The following is a 15,145-nucleotide window of genomic DNA, read 5'->3' as shown; positions in this document are numbered from 1 at the left end:
AAAATATCCAATACTCTTCTATTCAATCATTACCCCGATGATTTAAATTTAGAACGCTTGTTTGACTAAGCAAGATCATCATCAGAACTGCAAAGTGATAACCAAGTAAAAAAGAGATTTGACTTTTTTTTTGTTTGATCAGATCTGGAGGGTTGAAAAAATGGATGATGTAATCTTTCAAGGTTACATGACATAATAGAAATTAAAAAAATCACTTTTAATTTATTTTTTAAATTTAATAAATATAAATTTGTTAAATAAGAAGATATATATACATCATTTCTTTGATACGAGTATATTCATTTTAGATCGCCCATAAACATTTATTTGTTAGATTCCTATTGGTCAGTGAAAATAGTACATCACCAGCATAGTAGCGTAACGTTTGTTTCCGCCAACCTACCTATTTCCTAGACCTTTCTGAAATCTTTCATTGAATAATAAGTTGGTTTTCCTTTTCTCTTCTATAAAAGGAGAGAAAGACACCAAATCCCTCCATTAGTCTTCCTTCAGATTTCAGCTTTACCATTGAAAGAAGACACAAGATTTTGGTGTAATGGCTTCCATCAACATTTCTATCCCTTCTACATCTCTGTGTCGCTCCCAGTAAGCTTTTACCTTCTCTTTTTTCTTCCAAAAATCGTGTTTTGCAATTGACCTGTATAAAATTGTCAAGAACCAATCTGTTGATTTTGGGAATCTGGGTTTTGTAGTGTCCTGTTTTGGGTTCGTTCTTTTTATGGCTGTGTTTGAATTCACTGTGGATGCATTTCTTGAAAAGGAAGAACTGTATTTGACTTGGATTTGTACAAGGTTGTGATGTTTATGGGGAATGATTTCTTGGAATTGTTCTTGTTTGAACTTTATAGAGTCTTACTTTGTTTTACAATTTTACTGCTTTTCAAGATTCCTTATTTATTTAGGCAATCAGGCGTAGTAGCAGTAGTTCCCTGTACATGAACCAAGCTTTAATTTTTTTCCTGCAAGAAAAGAGTTTATTATGTTTCAATATCCTTCTATGTATGAGAACAAGGTGGCGAGAGTCCATGGTTGCGCGCGTTAGGAGTTCACTCTTGTATACATTGTATATTTGGTGTAAACAGGAAACACCACTTGTGTAGATGATTCTTAGATTTGGGAGGTTTTGTGCATACTGGTATTGTAAAACTTTTGTGCAGACTATAAGGAGATAATATATACAGATGAAATATTCCCTTTTTTTTAAAAAAATAAAGAGGTTGAGTTTGTTGCTTCTGATCTGACTTTATAACAGATTTTAGATAGAACAGAGAGGATACTGAGCACTGAGCAGGATAATGAATACGTGAATTCGTTGACATGTAGCATATTTAGTCATGTAAAAACTTGCTAAGATGTGTCAAGAGGAGAAGCTTAGTTTTTAATGTTCAAATCTTTAATGTGGTTGAACATTCTACATTCACCTGTTTAAATATTGATTTCTCACCTTTCATTTTCTTGAATATTTGCAGTAGTATGAGTTCTCCCTAATCTTCTAACTTTTCTTGTAGAGCATTAAAGAACTTCAAGTTGTTCAATGGACTGCACTCCGGAGATCTATATTCTCTTAATGGGGTCTCTTCACGGTCATTCATACAGCTTAATGCTAGAGCACACTTAACCATCAAGAATGATTTAAAGGTTAATTCTGCATTCTTATCTGGTGAAGGAGACGTCCGTCATCAATCCAGGAGAGAAAGTTCTCTATTTAGTAGCCTCTCTACAGGAACTGAGGCTCAACCTGATGCTGTAACCTTTGAAACGCTAGAAGCAGATGTTGTTCTCACAACAAGTGGCTTTTTCTCAGATAACGATGAATCCGATTTGGATTGTCCGACTAAAGGTTTTTCATCTATTCCTGAGGCTATCGAAGACATTCGCCAAGGAAAGGTAGGTTCTTCTTAAAAGTTAGCAAGAGAATCTCTTATGTTGTGTAAGAATAAACTAAGTCAATCCTTTTTGCAGATGGTGCTAGTAACAGATGATGAAGGCAGAGAAAATGAAGGAGATTTAGTTATGGCTGCATCCAAAGCTACACCAGAAGCAATGGCTTTCTTTGTGAAGCATGGAACAGGGATAGTTTGTGTGAGCATGGTAGAGGAACACTTGGAGAGGTTGCAGCTTCCATTGATGGTAAACGATAAAAAGAATGAGGAGAAACTTTGTACAGCATTCACAGTCTCAGTGGTATGTATTAACTTGATTACTTACCTTTGCATCTCTTATTGTAAGGGTGGGGTGGGTGTGCAAGGGAACTTGCTTAATGGCAAGCCAGTTCTCATTTCTGAATTCGGGAATTTAACATTTCTAAACCTGCCTGATACATTCAAATTACTAAGTTGTTTGATATCTAAACCTTAATACCAACTAAAGAAAGACGAAAAAAAAGATATAAGAAGTTTTCTGCTACAAATTCGTAACAAGAGTAAACATATGCTGATTATTATTTAGTGGGATGTTTTGTAAACAGAAAGAGTATTACTGTACCAAGTCCAACACTAAAACTATCATGCAAGCACGCCTGCTTGCCTTACCACTTTCCCAGTTGGAGAGTTACTCCCAGTCAGTGCTGGAATATACTGTGTCCTCCAGGGAATACTTCAAGGATCTACTATCTAGTGTATGCTATTCTTGCAACTGTGTGGAATACGACTACCTTTATCTTCTATGTTTTACTTCTAGGTTTGTTAAAGGCGAAGACATAAATGAACATACGTAAGGCGCGTATTTGAAAGATGTTCTGACATTTAACTTTTTACTTGGTTTCTGTGCCAAAAGACTTCTTGAGAAATATCCGTCCTGTGTGATACCTCTTGCTGCTAGTTGTCCTTTCAGCATCCTAGTCTAGTGTCCTGCTAATTGGATGCTTACAAAGCATTAATGGTAAAACAATCACGCAGGACGCAAAACATGGAACAACTACAGGAGTATCTGCTCATGATAGAGCAACGACAGTATTGGCCCTTGCTTCCAGAGATTCAAAGCCTGAGGATTTCAATCGACCGGGACATATTTTTCCGTTGAAATACAGGGAAGGTGGGGTTTTAAAACGAGCTGGACATACTGAGGCTTCTGTTGATCTTGCCATGTTAGCTGGCTTAGACCCTGTTGGAGTAATATGTGAGGTTGTGGATGATGATGGTTCCATGGCTAGATTGCCTATGCTTCGTCAATTTGCAAAAGAACATAACTTGAAGATCATATCAGTTGCTGACTTAATCAGGTGATTAACAAATCTGCTTCTGATTTCTGTAAGAGTTGGTGTTGCTGAATAAATTCCTTCGTGGTTTATTGTTTTGTCATTCTTTAACGTGGTGATAAATACTTCTGATGGTTCTAAAGTGAGGCTTCCTTTTCTGGATGGATCTATGTTTTTCTATATAGCTTTGTTTTTCTTTTATCTTTACTGCATACTAGGCAGTTAATTTGGGAGATTGTGCAAAAGTCCATGCCCCTTATTCCTCAAGAGAAACCAAGAGATGTGTTAAAGTTCTGATTTGATAGTCAGGAGCACCCTGTAATAGCTTCCTAATTCTGATTTCCACATTCTGTTTTTGGCTAAACCACTTCTTAGTATGGGTGCCCCCCCCCCCCCCCCCCCCCCCAAATAAACTTCAGATAGTTCCCACTTAAGTCAATGATTTCCCTATATTGTGTAAGCTTATCCCCGAAAACTGTAAGCTTAGCTCCCACTTTTAATGATGAAGATATACTTAGGCTTGTATCATTGGGCATCATGGAATCAATGGTGATATGAATCTTTTCAGTTACTGAACAACCAGACTATTAGAGATTGGAGATGCAGCAGTCTTTGAAGAAACTTTATCTTTATGGGATGGTACATCTACTCTTTTACTAAATTGTGTATGCCAACACATCCATATGCTAGCTTATTAAAAGCTTGTTTGGAACAACTTATAAAAACAATTTATAAGCTCTTTTAAATAAGCTAAGCCAAACAAAACCAATTATTCTTTTGGGCTTATTTTAAGCACAAAATGACTTTAAGTTGGCCAGCCAAACACTCAAAAAAGCTGAAAATAACTTATGAACAACTTATAGTTTTACTTGATCAAAAGAAAGAAGTCTACTTTTGATGTTTTTTTTTTCATTTCGTATGCATTTAGCTGCATTAATATCTTAAAACTCAGTCGATGTGACTTCTCTTATCCTTGCTTTGTCCAGAAAATGCTTGAAAGCTAGCATTCTTTTAGTGTTTCTACTACATTAGCTTTAGGTACGTCATCTGACAAGAACTTCCTTTTACAGATATAGGAGGAAAACAGACCAGCTGGTAGAGCATGCTTCTGCTGCAAGAATACCTACTATGTGGGGCCCGTTTACTGCCCATTGCTTCAAGTCAATAATAGATGGAATTGAGCACATTGCTATGGTTAAGGTGAGCAACTTTGGGGATATTCTCGCATATATCTTCGGCAGTGGTTGGAGTAGTCTAAGTTGTACATACATTACAGTTTGTTAACTAAATAGATTATCTATTTGAAACATGAAGTTCAATCCTTTTCTTAAGTGGAAAGGGGGTGAGCACGTTTACTATTGTATCTGACATCACTTTATAGTTTGGCATCCTTGTAGCGAATTTTATTAATGCAAACTATGTGCATATTGGCTTGACAAGTTCATTTTGTGTTTTGGTACTGATTTGGGATGAGTTTGTTGAATGACCAGGGAGATATAGGAGATGGACAAGATATTCTTGTCCGGGTACACTCGGAATGCCTAACAGGAGATATATTCGGTTCAGCCAGATGTGACTGCGGATCCCAGCTGGCACTAGCAATGCAAAATATTGAGGCTGCTGGCAGGGGGGTTTTAGTTTACCTCCGTGGTCATGAGGGGAGAGGAATTGGTTTGGGTCACAAACTTCGTGCTTATAATTTACAAGATGCTGGACGTGATACTGTTGAAGCAAATGAAGAACTTGGTTTGCCCATTGATTCAAGAGAGTATGGGGTTGGTGCACAGGTACTCACTTCCTATATAAGCTTTCTCTGGATTGTGCTGTGGTTTTTGTGTAAATCTAGTTGTCTTAAAGCAAAACTAAAGTTGTATCCTTGTGCAGATGTTAAGGGATCTTGGTGTTCGAACTATGAAGCTGATGACAAACAATCCTGCAAAATACAGCGGGCTCAAGGGTTATGGTTTGGCAATTTCTGGTCGGGTCCCCCTTCTGACGCCCATTACAAAAGATAACAAGAGATATCTGGAAACAAAACGTGCTAAAATGGGCCATGTATACGGCTTGAACCTTATTCGCCCTGCAACCAGCACCAGCACAACAAATGGTAAACCAAACTCTGCGAATACTTCTACTGTACAGAATTCTAATGTTTCCACACTTGGGAACTGATAAGATGATCTGGTTGGCGAACAACTTGCTTGAGGAATAGCAATCAACTCCTCTACACCTTAACATATAATTCAAATCTTAATCATTGTCTTTATTGCTCCTCGTACCAGAATAATGATTTCTTGGTGCTGTTTTTTTACGGACATTCTTTTTGCCCATTAAATGTATATTGGCATTGATGAGAAGTAATGTAATTCACCTCGTCCTCAGTCCCATTCAAGTGCAGTGAAAGCCAGCATAGACTCTGCTGATAAAAAGTCAGTGTTTGCCCTTTGTGTTTACATCAAAACAAACAATTTAACCTAAGGAGTCTCAAATTAAAACAAGACCACATATCACGATTAAAGTTTATATGACAACATGTTGCATCAATTTGTTTGATGCAAACAAAGAGTACAAATACGTTATGGTACTACTTGGTAGCAGTTAATGGGGTCAATTGTAGGGAACTAAAACTGTGTTTTACACCCTCACCAGCCTGAAAATTCTACTATAGTTTACAAAACCGTTAGTTTAGGAAATAACTATTCAGTATTAAATAAGAAATTACTTTTCATATGCACTGTCAGTTTAAACCTTTTCATATACACTGTTGGTATACAATGAAATGTGCATAGCAACCTGAAAAAAGATGGCAAGTAACTGGCTACACTCGGTGGTATTTGCAATAAAGAATTTAACTTATATACATTCATGATTATTTACTAAACCACACGTATGACACGTACGGTATAGAATAATTTGCAAAAACTCTGCTGAAAAAACATTCCCACAAACAAACACAAAAAATTAACAATAACATGTCCACTAAAATCTCATAAATGGAGAGTAAAACATGGGCAAATCTTACCCCAACCTCGTGGAGTTAGAAAGGTTATTTACGATGCACCCTCGACTCAAATGGAGCAAATCAAAATAGTTAAGGAAAACAAACACAAAAGAAGGGGAAAAAGTAAAAAAAGTGGTGCAATTCATGCATGACTTAGACCAGTAATCTTCGTTATGAATACCCTGCCAACCTTAATTCTTTCTCTCGCACAAACTCCACTTGTCTTTTTTCTCTCCAAAATTTTCCTCTTTCACACAGTACTGCAATGGCATCATCAAACAGATTCAAGGGTTTTTTTAGTCCTAATGATGGCTACCTTTTTCATGGCATCATCAATTTGTTCATCCTGAGGGGATATGGCCCATGTTCCAGCCAAAGACCCATGGTCTAATCCTATGTGTAAAAGGATTGGAATAGTTCTCCTAATTTGGTTTCCAATTCTATTTGGAAAATGATTGGAATTATAATTCTATTTGGAGTTGGTTTTGGCTTTAGGAAAAAGTACCACTCTATAAATAGGATGATTTGAGAGAATTATGTAATTGCTCATTGGTAGTGTCTTTGAGAGACATTAGGCACATAAGAGAGATTTTTGAGAGAGCTTTCAACAAGAGAGAAGAGAGAAGAAAAGGTGTTTTCCGCAGCAGTTTTGCCTCTTTGACCAGAGACGTTCAAATTGCGTTTTCCGATTCATTAACCGTTGGATCGGTCTGAAATTTTTACTGAGTGTTCCTAACATCTTAAGATTTGAACGGTGGAGATCGGATTTGGAGGTCTGAAACATCTTAGTTTAGGTCACGAACAGTAGGTCTATTTTGGGTGATTTTCTTCCTATTACTTTTGTTGGTATAACTATTGTTTCTCCTTGCTTGGAAATTGTTGTGTAGCCATTTAGGAGAATATTTTATAACCCTCTTATTGTTATAGTGGAGTAATTCGAATTTCGAAGATCCCATGGTTGTTACCATCGATTTGAAGGATTTTTCGCACGTTAAAATTAATGTTATTATTTTCTCTGTTTTTGGATTTGTGTCCTTCCGTCATAACACTTCCACCAATTAGTTCTCCGTCTCCTGCACCATCACCATCATCTAAAGTGAATCCACCCATGGCGTCTGCTCCGGCTCCCATTCGTTCTCCTCCAGCGGTTTCACCCGTTCCAGAAATTTTCCCTGCTTCAATTTCTCTGTCTCTATCATCTAACGTCTCGCTTGAACCAGCAACTAATCTTGCTTCTATGTTCAACTTTAACACACATCTGGCCGTTGGATCAGTTGCTTTTTTGGCCTAGATTGAAATTTTTCGATTACTACTCTTAGTATTAAGAATTCTTGACATTTTATTTTTTTTCTTTTTTTTGGAGTTGTTTTGTAATGAATACTACTTAACGGTATCGGAGGATATGATGGGCTGTCCTCTCCCAACAAGAAAACGGATATGCTAGTTTTCCTATTTACTCTGTTTCCTGTTCAATCATGATTTCTTAAATGTATGGCATTGGTGCAATTTTGGTGCCTTTATAAATATAATTTTCAAACATGTCTTTATAATTCTAATTGAACTTTTGATTTCGAATTACGATTATAATATCTTGATCTCTGGGTTGTTCTAGACTTCTATTACTCCCTCTGTCCCAATTTATTTGATGAAATTTGGGCACCGAGTTTGTGATCAATATTATACATGTGTTATACTGAGGGAGCAACCCCATTTTCACCTTGAATTGGTTAAAATATGCAGAATTTTCGCCGCCTATTTCTTAGGGCAAAGGGCGCTCCATCCTCCTATCAACTGATCAATCTAATCATGTGGAGGCCGGAATGGGAAGACGTCTTCCCAAGTAGGATTCAAACCTATGACCAATCGGTTAACAGCCGACCGCTCTACCACTGAGCTATTGAGGAACAACGACATGTTGATCTTGCCACCAACAAACCTTTGACTTTGACTGTGAAAAGCTCCACCCATTTGATTAGGGTGATGAGCATGAGTCTTTCACTGAGAATGGAGTAGTAGTAAAGGAAATACAAGTAGCAGTCTCAGGTCAAAGGAACGGGAGGGTACCGTATTGGGCAGAACACGATCCAAAAAGTGAAAAGAATTTCTTTTGTTTAGCAACAGTCTTATAAGGATAGCTATTCTTCACCTCTCGAAAGAGGCTACGTATCTGTTAAATGATAAGCGCAACGCTCGCAGGCTTTCCTTCCCCCGCTGCCTTTCGACCTGCGGGAGGATACAATGACAATGTCGAAAACAGTCGGATACTCGAGAGGATAGCCTTTGGAGAAGTGTTTGCCGGTAACCAAAGCCTCACTCTGGTTCTGAACCTACGTGCCTATGACTTTGTTTCTCAAGAAATCCGTGCAGCGGTCAATAAGGAGTTTGAAGTTAAATTATTGTTTAAGTATGACACGTAAATTGGGATAGAGGGAGGGTAAAAATTGTGGGGTCCAGCCCCTCCTTTTTCTTAGTCAATTATTGTGGCAGCATAATTGACAAAGTGTAGCAACCCTTATTTCAACAATGTGCAACTGCTCATATTTTCTTTCTGTAAAGTGCAACTGCCCATTTTTCTTTTTAACAAAGTGGGTGATGGTAGGTGGGAAGAGCTCCTATAGAAGGAGCTCTTCAACTGCTCACTTGAATCATTCAATTCACAGATAAAGAGAAAAATATTTGAGCTATGAGATATATCATAAACTATAAAAAAATAGTATGTGAAGAAAAATAAAGCGTGAGCGATATTTGTAGTAAGGTGGATATCAAAAGAGTGTTATTCCTTTTGAGTGTGTGATAGTCATTTTTGAGTATTGTACTCAGTATTATCTAGTGTAAAAATCCTTGCTATAGTAATATCAATTTCTCTTCTTGCCCGTGGTTTTTTCTCTTATTTGGGTTTCCACATAAAATTTTTGGTGTCATTATTTTCTCATTTTATTTCTACTATTTTTGACAATATATATTTTTGTGTTAGTCCGTATTTTCCAACAAACTGGTATTAGAGCAATGTTTTATCTGAGTATGCTCTGTGATAGCAGCATAGTCTGAACTTTCACATCAGAAAAAATTTACTTTGATTTAATATATTTTTTGGGAGGGAGGGGGGATGATGGAAGCCAATACTAGTAAAATGGTTACTTTAAATGACGTTAATTATGTCATTTGAAAGAATAAAATGGAAGATCTGCTTTATGTTAAGAATTTTTATCAACCAGCCTTCACTACTGTAAAGCCTGAAAATAAAACAGATGAAGAGTGAAATTTATTGCACAGATAAGTGTGTGAATTTATTAAGCAATGGGTTGACGATAATGTGTTAAACCATATTTCTGGGGAAACACATACTCGTACGCTATGGGAGCATCTTGAAAGCTTGTATGCTGAGAAGACTGGAATAACAAAATATTCTTAATAAAGCAGATGTTAAGTTTAAAATATCATGATGGTTCTCCGATGACATATCACCTGAATAATTTTCAGAGAATCATGAACCAGTTGTCTGCTATGGGCATTAAATTTGAAGAAGAAATTCAAGGCTTGCTTCTACTTGGTTCCCTACCAGGCTCTTGGAAAATATTTAAAACTTCATTATTAAATTCTGTTTTGGATGGTGTGATCTCTATGGATTCCGCCAAGAGTAGTATCTTGAACGAAGAAATGAGAAGAAAATTCTAAGGTTCTTCTTCTTCATTGGATGTCCTAGTAACTGGCTCCAGCGGGAGAAATAAAAATTGTGGTTCTCAGTAGTAGGAACAAATCCAGAGGCAGAATTAGAGATATTGAATGTCATCATTGTGGCATGAAAGGGCACACAAAGAGGTTCTACCGAAAATTGAAGAAGGAGAACAAAGACAAAGAGGAAAATAAATAAGATGGTAATGAAAATTGCCTAGCCACCGTCTTTACCGAAGATCTTGTTATAGTCTTTGATACAGATCTGATAAATATTACTTGTGATGAGTTAAGCTATGTTGTGGACACTTGTGCCGCATCTCATGTGACATCAAAGAAGAAATTTTTCTTTTTCTATACTCCTAGTGACTTTGGAACCTTGAGTATGGATAATGAGACTGTATCTAAGGTGGTTAGTATTGATACAATCTGTTTGAAAACTAGTATTGAAACTAAACTAGTTTTGAACAATGTAAAACATGCACCTGATGTTCGTCTGCACCTAATTTCTGTTGATGTTCTAGATGATGAAAGATATCTTAGTACCAATAGTGGTGGAAAATGGAAACTCATCAAGAGTTCCTTGATTGTGGCTCGTGGTAACAAATGTTGTGGTTTATGCTGGACTAAGGCTTCTACTTGTGCAAATATGGTGAATGCAGTTGAGAACGATAACTCCTCAACGTTATGGAGCAAGAATCTTAGCCACAAGAGGCTTAGCCATATCAGTGAGAAAGGACTTAATGTTTTAGCTAAGAAGAAATTTTTGTCTGATTTCCAAAGTTCTAAATTAGAAAAGTTTGATCACTGCTTGGCGGGAAAATAAAACAGAGTCTTCTTTAAGTCTAACCCTTCTTCAAAAAAGATAGAATTGCTTGAATTGGTGCACTCTAATTTATACGGTCCAATGAAGAAAAAGACTCTAGGTGGTGCACTCTACTTTGTCACTTTCATTGATGACTACTCAAGAAAGCTTTGGGTCTATGTCTTAAAGACTAAAGACCAAGTGTTGGGTGTCTTTAAGCAGTTTCAGGCTTTAGTTGAAAGAAAAATCGAAAGAAAATTGAAATATATTCATACTGATAATGGTGATGAATATTGTGGACCATTTGACGAATACTGCAAGTATCAAAGTATTAGACACTAGAAGACTTCTTCTAAGACCCCTCAGCTTAATGGGTTGGCCAAAAGAATGAACAAGACCTTGATGGAAAGAGTTAGATGTTTGCTTTCTGAATCAAAGTTGCCGAACTCCTTTTGGGGTGAGGCCTTATTGACCGCTGCATATGTTATTAACTTATCTCCTGTTGTTGCTTTACAAAGTGATATTCCAAATAGAGTTTGCAATGAAAAAAATATTTCTTATGACTATTTGAAAGTATTTGGCTGCAAAGCCTTTGTACATATGCCAAAAGATAAGAGGTAAAAGTTAGATGCCAAGATAAGGCAGTGCATCTTTGTTGGATATGGCCTTGATGATTTTGGTTATAGGCTATATGATCCAATTGAGAAGAAGCTTATAAGCAATCGCGATGTCGTCTTCATGAAAAATCAAACCATTGAAGATATTGACAAAGCGGAGAAGCTAAAATCTTCAAGTTCAGATGGAGTAGTCTATCTTGATCAAATTTCTCATACAAGTGTGAATGACGTTAGTGGGCTTGATGATCATTGAAAGGCTCAGAATCAAGTCCCAAGTCAATATGTTGATGATAACAATGATATTGTTATTAATGATGCTCCTGCTCATGAAGTTGTGGACGAATCAAATATTTCTCTTAGGAGGTCCACAAGAAAACATATACCCTCTTCTCGCTATTCATCTAATGAGTATGTGCTACTCACTGACGGGGTGAACCTGGGTGTTATGAGGAGGCCCTGAAAGATGAGCATAAGGATAAATGGTTTGAAGCCATGCAAGATGAGATGAAATCTTTGCTTGAGAATCACACTTATGAGTTGGTAAAATTGTGTAATGGCATGAAAGCTTTGAAGAATAAGTGGGTGTTCAAATTTAAAGTTGAAGAACACAACTTGAAGCCCAGATACAAAGCTAGATTGGTTGTTAAAGGATTTGGGCAAAGAAAGGGTATTGACTCTGATGAAATATTTTCTCCCGTTGTGAAAATGTCCTACATTCGTATAGTTCTTGATTTGGTTGCTAGTCTTAATTTAGAGATTGAGCAGATGGATGTGAAGACAATTTTTCTTCACGGTGACCTAAAAGAGGAGATTTATATGGAGCAATCTGAGGCTTCAAAGTAAATGATAAAAAAAAATTGTGTGCAAACTCAAAAAGAGTCTCTACCGGCTAAAGCAAGCTCCTAGACTACAAAAAGTTAAATCTGTTATGGGGGAGCAAGGCTACAAGAAAACTTCTTCAAATCATTGTGTATTTGTACAAAAAAAATTCTGAACATGATTTTATCATCCTCTTGTTATACGTGGTTATATGTTGATTGTGGGCAGGAATACTTCCAAGATTGACGAGCAAAAGAAAGAGTTGTGTAAGTCTTTTGCTATGAAAGACTTGGGTCATGCCAAGCAAATTTTAGGCATGAGAATTACTCATCTCAGGAATGAAAGGAAGATTTATCTGTCACAAGAGAAGTACATTGAACGTGTACTGGAACGCTTCAACATGAAGAATGCTAAGTCATATGAAGTTGAGCAAGAAGATATGTCCTACATCTAGGGAAGAAAAAGAGAACATGACCAAAGTTACATATTCCTTCGTCGTCGGAAGTCTAATGTATGCACTAGACCTGATATTGCTCACGCTGTTGGTATTGTCAGCAGTTTTCTCGACAATCCAAGAAAACAATATTGGGAAGCTGTAAAGAGGATACTCAAGTATCTGAGAGGAAGCTCAGATAAATGTTAGTGTTTTGAAGGATTAAATCCAATTTTGAAGGGCTATACAGATGCTGATATGAAAGGTGACCTTGATAACAGAAAATCTACTACTGGATATTTTTTTTTCCTAGGGGGAGCTATATCATGGCAGTCAAAGTTGTAGAAGTGTGTTGCACTGTCTACAACTGAAGCTGAGTATATTGTAGCTACTGAAACTGGAAATGAGATGATATGACTCAAACAATTTCTTCAAGAGCTTAGCTTGCATCAGAAGGAGTATGTCGTCTATTGTGACAGTCAAAGTGCAATAGACTTGAGCAAAAACTTAATGTACCATGCAAGGACTAAACACATAGACGTGAGATATCACTGGATTCGTTTTTCTTTTCCTTTCTTTTATTGATGACCTTATCATTCAATATTATTCAGAAAGTAGAATGAATGACCTATTCATTCAATGTTATTACTTAAATTCGACGTACTATGATGAGAATGTATCTATCTTTTATTGTTATTTGTGATTTAATTTCTGTCAAACAAGTAACAAAGTAAATAATGAATACTTTATGCAAATGAATTTTTCTATCTTTTCCCTTCACTTTGTGAAATTAGACACGATATAAGAGAATGAGAGGGTCAAATATTAGGGGAAACAAGCAAAGCAAAGAAGTATACATAATGTAGTTTAATTTTATCCAAATCAAGTAATGGATCGGAATGCTACTATGGAAGTAGCGGAGGACAAAATGTCAAAATATCAGCATCTCTCTCGAATTCAGTCATATCATTCTCCTTCAAACTAACCCATGCTTCTACTCCATCACCATTTTTTGTGTCCATCAGCACAATTACTTCAAAAGCATCAAAGCTAATGGAGCTCACCCAGAATGGCTTTCCCCAACCAAAGTCAGCTTCATACCAAGGGAATCCACACCAACTAGAGCACGAATAAATGTCCATCTCGTCTCCTTGGCTAAGTTTGTCTACAACTTTTATCTGATTATTAACAACTAAAGAGGAAATATCATTAACGCTTGCCGCCTTACCAATGCCTAAACATGTGTCCCGTATTGTATTTCCTACCAACACATTCAACTCCTTTCTTGACTGGCTTGCCTCTAGATTAGCAATTCCAAACATGGTAAAATTCCCTAGAGCATGTTCTAAAGATGGTAATATAGATTTTCCCCTCAAATTAATAGGAAATAAAAAAGACGAGTCCCTTGAATGTCCATTCTTGGCGGTGGAAATGCCCACAAGAATCTTCCATATTAACGACATAACGACCACCACTCTAGTAGGCCTGATGGCACTTGAACCTTCGATTGTATTTTTGAGCTTAGTTATCGCCAAAGCATCAAACACAAACCTCCTAGTGATACTCTTAGGACCTCTGTTGGATGGTGGTGAAAATTGAGGTCCTGATAGTGCTCTTGTGGGAAAGAGCGATGACAAGTGACCGAAACTTGGGAGACAATCTTTTGTCGTCCCTGTAAGGCTAGTGTTCGCCCATTCATTGAGAAATGTTGCATACGTGAAAGCATCAGCTAGGATGTGTGAAATTTGTATCGCTATGACTAGTCCTCCACAATTGAATATATTCACTTGGACACCAAGTAATGGACTTGATGGCAGATCTGAGTATGGAGAAACACTACTACTAGGCCATGGAAGAAAATCATTCAAAAGCTCCGTCTTGGGTCCTAATTGGTAGAGAAATTCAGCAAGATCCGCGTTGACTTTGGTTTCAACATACTCAACGCCTTCATCATTGCATTGAATTGAGAATTCATCTTCCGTAAATCTCCCTGCCATAGGGTAAAACCCTGTTAATGTCTGGGCCAAAGATTTTTGCAACTTATCACATCTTTCAGTAATTGTTCCTTCACCCGTACTGCTTGGCAAGTAGTGGAAGAGTACTGGCACATATACACGAGGAACCAGATGATCGAAAAATGAAAGCTTGAGGATCCGAAGATGATTCGGGGTAGAGATTGAGGGCTTCAACATTTTCCTTGTTTGGATTTGAATCTCTAACTTTGCCATTAATTAGGATTAGCTACAAAAGAGAAAGAATAAACACAAGTTTGAATCCACCACAGTATTTATTAATAGGGAAATAATATAATATCTGGTGATGAAAAGGATCGGAGCTGGAGTATTTTTGGACCAGAGTATTAACGAACGATAGGTGTTATTTTGGTGGAGAGTAGGAATATTATGACCCTTGACATAGCTAGCCAATGAAATACTCCCTGCGTCCAAAATAAAGTTGTCATGGTCGAATAAAAGTACTCTACAAGTGAAGAAATTCGGGGGTAATATTTGTGACTTCAAGTGCTAAGTTTAGCCTAATAATTTTTTCGTGATGCCTTCATTCACAGTTGAATGAAATTAGA

At 37.0% G+C, this 15,145-nt stretch overlaps 2 protein-coding genes across 2 annotated transcripts; one reads left to right on the top strand and one right to left on the bottom strand.

The window, feature by feature from the left end:
• The first annotated feature begins 448 nt into the window (after positions 1–448).
• Positions 449–5,604, top strand: LOC129885738 (bifunctional riboflavin biosynthesis protein RIBA 1, chloroplastic-like). The gene is made up of 7 exons (XM_055960141.1): positions 449–606; positions 1,530–1,908; positions 1,984–2,205; positions 2,919–3,241; positions 4,288–4,417; positions 4,708–5,004; positions 5,102–5,604. The coding sequence occupies exons 1-7, from the start codon at positions 557–559 to the stop codon at positions 5,387–5,389; spliced, it is 1,689 nt and encodes a 562-aa protein (XP_055816116.1). The 5' UTR covers positions 449–556; the 3' UTR covers positions 5,390–5,604.
• Positions 5,605–13,332: 7,728 nt separating this feature from the next.
• LOC129884572 (acetyl-CoA-benzylalcohol acetyltransferase-like) lies at positions 13,333–15,084 on the bottom strand. The gene has a single exon (XM_055958860.1). The coding sequence runs from the start codon at positions 14,790–14,792 to the stop codon at positions 13,470–13,472; it is 1,323 nt and encodes a 440-aa protein (XP_055814835.1). The 5' UTR covers positions 14,793–15,084; the 3' UTR covers positions 13,333–13,469.
• Positions 15,085–15,145: the final 61 nt, after the last annotated feature.

The sequence above is a fragment of the Solanum dulcamara genome, chromosome 4 (genome assembly GCF_947179165.1).
Source record: "Solanum dulcamara chromosome 4, daSolDulc1.2, whole genome shotgun sequence".
NCBI lineage: Eukaryota > Viridiplantae > Streptophyta > Magnoliopsida > Solanales > Solanaceae > Solanum > Solanum dulcamara.
Note: the sequence above shows the minus strand (reverse complement) of the source record. Positions and strands in the feature narration are given on the sequence as shown.

Coding starts and splice junctions, on each gene's coding strand:
- LOC129885738 (XM_055960141.1), top strand. CDS start 557: ATGGCTTCCATCAACATTTCTATCCCTTCTACATCTCTGTGTCGCTCC. Junction 3,242..4,287: donor TCAGTTGCTGACTTAATCAG/GTGATTAACAAA, acceptor TTCCTTTTACAG/ATATAGGAGGAAAACAGACC. Junction 4,418..4,707: donor AGCACATTGCTATGGTTAAG/GTGAGCAACTTT, acceptor TTGAATGACCAG/GGAGATATAGGAGATGGACA.
- LOC129884572 (XM_055958860.1), bottom strand. CDS start 14,792: ATGGCAAAGTTAGAGATTCAAATCCAAACAAGGAAAATGTTGAAGCCC.